Source organism: Bombus pyrosoma, linkage group LG11 (genome assembly GCF_014825855.1).
Source record: "Bombus pyrosoma isolate SC7728 linkage group LG11, ASM1482585v1, whole genome shotgun sequence".
Taxonomy (NCBI): domain Eukaryota; kingdom Metazoa; phylum Arthropoda; class Insecta; order Hymenoptera; family Apidae; genus Bombus; species Bombus pyrosoma.
In genome coordinates, this window is record NC_057780.1 from 8,491,818 (window position 1) to 8,499,562 (window position 7,745).

Genomic DNA, 7,745 nt, shown 5'->3' on the forward strand with positions numbered 1-7,745 from the left:
TAACGCAGTCGCAACTTGATTTTTTTCCCATATAGCGGAACCGGCGGGAATCGAAAGCGCAACCTGCTCGTCAAAAATTCCCTCGGCCGGTGGGTAGCTGTCGCAACGAGGAGAAGACGAAGTCCCACGCGAGTCTACGAGTACGTTGCACCGACATATCTGTCGTGGCCGGTTGCATATCTCCCTGGGACCATTGTCTCGATGCAAGTAGGCCTGCATCAGAATGCAATAAAATTGTCCTTCCCCCCTCCCCTCCCCCTCTATGGGACCCAATGACGATGGATACGTGGGCAGCGCGTACGTGTGCACGTGTGGTTAGCTTCCGCGGGCATGTGGGCAATCGCGGGTTTTTCTTATTTTCAGAACGAGCGAAGGTTTTCTTCGGTAAGATGATCGATGATATTGCTTACGAGATAAAGGAAAAGAATAGAATGTGTATACGTAGGTATTTCGATAATTTTGATATATTTGGTTAAACTGCTAAGGAAATTGAACCTTTGCACTTCGAGGTCAGCTCTGACCGGCGAGAATGCCATTTTTTCCTTAAGATCCGGGATGAAGTAAAGTGAGATTTGGCAGAGAACAAACAGGGGAAAACAATTGCAGCGCAAGGGTCTGGCAAAGTAGCTTTGAAACTGTAAAAGTCAAATTAATGTGGAAGTAAATTAAAGTATCCAGTTTAGCGGAGTAAAAATGAATGAATTGATAAATTAGGAAAGTTGAGTAGCTTTGAAACTGTGAGAGGTCAGAGTCAGAGAAAGAAACATTGCCGTTACGCTTTACGACTGTAATATTTCAAGAATTCTAAGGAAGTTAAAAGGTCCGTAATTACACAGAAGAATACCTATTCTTCTCTCTTTCAAAAAAAAAAAAAAAAAAAAAAAAAGAAAAAAGGAAGAAAAAAAGGTCCCACTGCGGCTAATTTTTCATGTCAAATATTTGAAGAAAATTTTATTCGTTCATCGCGCATGAAATATCTGTTCTTCTTTTTACTGTCTTTAATCTACTGCCAGTATATTTTGTATTACGGTTATATATTTTATATTATATTACGCCAGTGTATGTTTCCGAAAGAAATATCTTTCACAAAGCTGTGGCGAGTTTCTTTGTCCAGATGCAAAATGACAGAAGTTTAATACGAATAATATTGTAAATACTTGAACGAGACACTTATTCTCCGACTACGGGACTTGGATCCTGCACTTTCTTATCAATGCAACTCTGGTTACGTAGTTGCTTTTGAGCACGTAACACGTTGCACATGCAACCGAGACAACGGTTACGGTAACCAGTCGTACATCAGTGTCCATAGGCCAGCGAGAAGCAGATAAAGTCGACTGGCGAGTGTAATTTGCGATGTTCGAGTGATATCTTAATCAAAGGAATATACTGCTGTCATAGTAGTTACCTGAACGGATTGGAATTTGTCCGTAGTGCTTTTCAGATATGAAACTTTCGTTTCTTCCTACGATCGTGCATAATTTGTATAATTTTAATTTGTACTTCACTTCCAGATTCCTTCCATTGAATTTTACCGAGGTTCTTCGATATTGTTTTATACAAATCTTTAACTCCACGCTGCGAAAGTTATTCATCCGATGAGACCTGGAAGAATATTAGAATACTCGTGACAATTTAATCGACGGTAATTTACGAGAAGACAAAGGTAACAAGCAGAGTAAATTCAGTTTTATTGTGGTGTAAAATTCAGCAACTAAAAATATTGTGATTCTAACGGTTGTTCTGTATCAGACAAAAATAATTACCTGCTCGTAATTCCAATAATTATCCCGATAAAGTGGCTCCAAAGCTGTAAAATAAATTCTGTTGTGTTTATAAATGTATCACTACAATGTTTGACACACAGAGCGAGCACAAAGCGGCGAAGATTCTTGAAAGTTCTCTGTTTGAACTGTGGACAAGATGATTTGTCTGTTCTCCCAGCGGAGATGGAATCTGTCCGAGAGAAGAACGGCGAAAATCTTTTTCCAGTCACTGTAAATGATTTACGAGTGTGTAACGTGGCCACCGTACTCTGGAAATTTATGAATACAACGCGTGAAGACAGTGCGAAAACCGCAACCATAAAGTTTAGCCGCAACCCCGTGACCACTTGACTCTAGTTTGTAAATTCTCTACCTGGTGACTACCAATGAATTCCCTGCTGGGGAGAGCATAGAAAATTTGCGAAATTTCCTCCATTGCCAAATAGTTTGCCAATAGCTCGATGATTCTCGCCGAAATGAAAATCGGTTTCGGTAAGCTGTAAGCCGCTCTGAATTTCGCCTGAGTTTCTTTAGTTTGTTCCACTTAAAACGATTTACGGGGCTTTTATCTTAGATAGAGCTTGCGTACGTTATTTTTAAATTTCAACGAAGTTGGTCTTTATACAATGTTGAATTTGAAATCGTACTTCGTCGCCGCTTTCTGATTTTCACGTGTTGGAAAAAGAAAGAAATATGATCGTTCGAAATTCCTTGCAGTATCGCAGACCTCGCAACAATTAGCTTAAGAACGTTCGTGCGTTAAAAACTGCTTTTTCTGTGATAGGTTTCCCTCACCGATAAAAAGACGAAGCGTTTCCAGATAAATACATAAATCGTGCTTGATAAAGCGTTGCAAATTTCAATTATCTCTGCTATTAACGTTATGGTATATTACATCAATCGAACATGACAACGATAGGTACGCAAGGAGACGCGATCAGATAATCGAGTATTCAGGAGGCTGATTCAGCGTTCATTACCATGCAATTCATAGCTATCTTATCGCGTGAAATTTCATCATTAATACCTTTCAATTATTCCTCCCGCTATTTCTACGCTATTTCTTTATTCCTCCTTCTTTAGAAAGTTATTCATCTGCGCTCTCTGTTTCCACCTAATCCATCGGGTGACATTCCAAAATTCTAGCAAACGCGAGCATGGAAAAGTACTCGTCGAATATCCATCAACGAAAATTATCGTTATCATTTCCACTTTATTTCCTACCAATAAATGAAATCGCTTTTTCCCGCTGAAGTTTCGCCCTCTCTTTTATTTTCTGCTCCGCTCTGCGGAGATCTCGAACGAAGTTTACGAACAACTGAAGTGGCCAACGTATTAACTCCGCGAGAGGATTTCTTCCACGGAGGAAAAACTTTTTCGCTTCATCCTCTGTTCGCCAACAGGATCTTATGATCTCCTTTCCTTCTCCTTTTATCCTCAGCTGCAATGGTTCTCCCGACGAACAGAGAGATTAGCTAACAGGTGTTCCAGGTAGACTCGGCTGGGTCGATTACACGCTTCGCCATGGAACGTCGGGATCCCAACTAGTGATAAATCTTCCCTGTTGTCCGCACAAAGGGGATTCAAGGTAACGGTGGTTCGATTCTCGATGCTTTGAACGTGAAGGGAGCAGAGAGGATCGTCGCTGTCCTTAGCTTCATCGACCTTTTTTCCTCATTTTTACTCTTTTTTCTCGTTTTACTGCAAGCTGACAGAAGACTTTATTTGAAAAATCGCGCAGTTGCCAGGAATTCCTGAGGTTAATTCCTCTACCATTAGTAGAGTATATGGATTTGAACCAGTCAATTCATATTGAGAATTATTCAACTGATTCCTAAGAGAATGAGTGATATTGTTTAGCTAAGGAAGCTGCGAACAATATTTCCTGCAGATATCTCATTATACAATTAGCTTATAGTAGCTGATGCACACAGCATAATGATAAGAAGACATGTAATCTGTAAAAAGAAAAATGTGTTATTCGAAGGGTTGATTCTAAGAAACTGAATATTTCAGACACAAGAATAAGTAATAATAGGATTTGCATGATTGAATGGTTTGAAGGATTGAAAATTATATATACATATGAAATTGTCAGGAAATATAAATAACAAAGAGATATCACTTACATTGCATTACATTAAAGCATGTACTTACTGTAGTTTTATTCGTAGTTTATTGGTCAACGTTAATAGATCCAAGTTGTACAGGTGAATTTTAATATTAAAACGAATAGAATATTTTCCTTCGAATTGGATCTTCTCATTTTCTGTGGAACTCAATTTAATTAAAAGAGAGCGTTTTGCACCTATATTATGGTTTCAACAATCAAAGTTTGTTAGGAGATTGAAGCTCAAAGCTACGAGGAACACAGGGAGCTCTGCAGTCGGTTGGAAATTAATCTCCTTGGACGTTTGAGCTCAGTCATGGCGTGTCTCTATGGTCACGATCGTAGTTAGGGCAGGTCGGGCTTCGATTATATTTAGAATAGTCACGTCGAGTCTGACAGTCTCTAGTAATATATGCAATTCGAACCATTTAGCGGATTTACACGATGACCATGATCTAGACGCGAATTGAAGTCGTCCAATAAAGTTGTACGGATCACTTCGATGTAGCCTTCAAGTAAAAACAATTAACCTCCCGCTGACTCTTGTCCTATTTCAATAAAAATTAATCTACTACCAATCGTCCAGTAGGAAATATTCGAATTCAGATACTACGTTCACTGATTTATGAATTTTGTATGTATTATTACGTACAACATTGATGTCGTCGATTAATTCAACATGACAAGTTATAATGTGCATATGCAAGACCGTAAGAACGAGTTGATCATATTTACTTATTGACGAATCGATAAATGTCATCATTATTTATAGTCACAGGCATGCATTATTCGCAATATCTTAAGTTTGAAGAAAGATAAATGTTTGGAATGGCAAATAAAAGATAATAGCAAATTTTTCTTTAGCGATTAAAGTTCTGTAACGATTAAAAAGTGTACAAGTATTTAAAGGAAGTACTAAGAAGAAACTATTCCGGTGATTTTACTGATAATATATTTTATGGTACGATCAATTCAGTGTCTTATATAATTATTTCAAGAAATTAATATGTATAATAAACTTCGCAAATATGACCTATTCGGTATAAACATTCTAATCGATTTCGACATCGTGTGTCGTCATCAGGGACCATCGTGGCGTCACCGGAAGTCTAGAGCCGTTAACCTCTGTGATAATCGATATCTTACACATTATCCATAGCGTTATCAAATAAAATATGTTTTCGAATTTTATTGCTATCTATTAAAACGCAATAACTGGTAATCGATCTATAGATCTGTGATAAGAGGAGGGAACCTGCGAGAAACAAAAGTGAGAGTGGAGGATCGATTCAGAAAGGAATCCAAGTGGCGCTAGAATTATTCCCGTTAGAAGGCAGCAGTCTGTCACACTGGCCACGCCACACTAACCGTTTATTCAAGGCCCGTAGTTAGGGCAGGTTAGGCTTGGACTGCGCCCAGTTTGCATCAATTTGTTAGTGCCACTTCGTCGGGGCAAATTTCTTTCGGGGGAAAAAACAGCAAATTTTCATTGAGATCAATAGATCACCGATCATTTGTAACGCTGTCAAGTATCGTCGAATTTTTTAAAGACAAAGAATTAACGCGAAAAAACAAAGAAACAAGAGGGACAAGGTCAAATCGAAACGAATTGCAAGAGGCGATCAATTACGAGGAATTATAAACTTCGCGGAATAGGAAAATAAATAAAGAAAGATAAATACGAATAATCTCAAGATTCGCCGATAACCGTTGACAAATCGTTGAACTTTGATATTCAAATTACGTATCGCTGGCCACCTGTATGAATCTCGTTGATAACGATAATTCTTTTTATCTCTTATCTACTTGTACTTTCATTTATCAGTCGTCTTTCTTGCATTAAATTACGTCGCGAAAACTTCAATCGAGGTCCACAAGAAAAATCAATTTCTATTGATTTTCTAATGCCGATGATGTTTTATGGCTGAAAGGGAATATCTTAATATGACTACTTACGTAATTGAAAGAAAGACTTGTTAAATCTAAAGATACAAGGTTATAGAAACAGCTGCATACCGCGACAATCAATATTTTACTTTATACTTTACTTTTACTATTTCACCTTAATATTACTTACACTTTAAATATTCAAGAAAGTAGCAAGTATGATATTCAATTTAATTATTCCATTCTTCTGGACCTTCTTTCACGATCGAAACGATATTGTTAGTGAAATTTCACAAGGCACGTCTTTCTAGGGTTTCTAAATCCTTACATAACAGGAAGAAGTTTGATCGTAAAAGAAGCTAAATTTTACAAATAAATACCAGAAAGTACAATTTATGTGATTAATCTGTGTGACGTACAACTGTAAAATGCAATTTTTCTATTTATTAATATTATTAGCTAGTAGATCATTTTGTAAGAATGCACTGAAATGGAACAATGAGAAACGACTTCTCATGGAACAAGATAACGCGTTGTCGGTATCAAACACAAGACGAAATTCAACAAGAGACTCGATGACGTTAGATAATAGAAGCAGAAGCAACGTTGTAATGGTTAACGGGCTACAATTGAGGCAGGTTAGTCCCAACCTAGATGGAAGCCGGATTAGGGAGGTTCGGATGGGTACGCGTCCCGTTCACCTGTAATCTAACTTCTACTTTCCGTAGACGTAACCCACGTGCTCGATGGAAGTGTATAAAGGCACGTTCACACAGTTGCTACTGTGTACAGTATACGTACATAGGTGCGTGCATGTTTGCCACCGGGGTTAAACAGCTTTCACTCTCCGAGTGTTAGTGAGTCAACACAGCATGTCAGAGGAACGCACGATAGGTACATATCCTCTGATTGTGTATCACACACCGATCAGGAGCGTATGCTTGGGTGCCATCGGTGGGTGTCTTTTAACAGTTTGCGATCGAACGTGATCGAATGAATTTTCACATTGAACGAACATTAATAATAAAGTCATAGGATACGTCCGAAGAGCCAAACTGATATTTCCATAAATAGGATGTTCATTTTTTGAAACTTCAATCAAGATACTTCGTATTGTTCGGAAATATCGAGTACTGAGTTTAACGTCGTAATCGATTATTGCCTTTTGATTTTGACACTGCAGAATTTCTTCGAAAGACTGCAGGTTTTGCAATAAAGTACTTCTAAAATCTTATCAAGAATCCTACGTATCTTCGAATATATCTGCTCACGATCAGTATCGTATACGTACCATCGATGCCTTCGGTGATTGAGAGTGGACATACGACCAAACCCGAAATGTACTTTGATCCCTGACAGATGGACAGCATTCATACGGCCAAGGTACTAGCAAACGGTTCAATCGAGTGATATAATTTCGTTTCACGGTGGTAAATAATCGAGGCGACTTTTACTGGACAAAAGGTTAATTGCGAAGCCTTAATCATGACCCTAATGTTCGTCATTTATCGTTGAAACGTGGAATTTCATGTTAGACTGGGTATATTTGGCGCGAGGTTGAAACGAGTAAAATAGGACCGCCGGTTTCATGGTGGTCCTTGACTACAAATTTACTTTTGTTCTCCGTGTGGTTATAGCTTGCGATTTTACGACGCGGTTTCTTCGTGCACGCGTGCACGCATAATAAAGGCTAGGCTTGGCCTCTTCGTACTACCGATAAAAATCCTTGATCCTAATGGCGGGTCAACCGTGCCAATTGGCCATAGGAACGAGCCGGTTGTGCCTTGAGGATACCATCGTGGTTCAATCTCGATAAATCCGCCTCGTTATCGTTCGAGAACGAAATTTGTCTTCTTTTCTTTGAGAAATAAAATTCATACACGACCAAATCGTTTAACGAGAACTCTTCGCTCGGTGGAGTAAACAGAATGACGTGTTGCTCGAGCGTACATCCTCGAGCACGTACTACTCTAATTTCAAAT

General features: G+C 38.6%; 1 protein-coding gene across 1 annotated transcript; it reads right to left on the reverse strand.

Moving 5' to 3' along the window:
* Window positions 1–1,376: 1,376 nt before the first annotated feature.
* Window positions 1,377–2,271, reverse strand: LOC122572356. Its single transcript, XM_043737233.1, has 3 exons — window positions 2,140–2,271; window positions 1,767–2,035; window positions 1,377–1,605 (listed from the first exon to the last, which is right to left on the reverse strand). The coding sequence occupies exons 1-3, from the start codon at window positions 2,200–2,202 to the stop codon at window positions 1,377–1,379; spliced, it is 561 nt and encodes a 186-aa protein (XP_043593168.1). The 5' UTR covers window positions 2,203–2,271.
* Window positions 2,272–7,745: the final 5,474 nt, after the last annotated feature.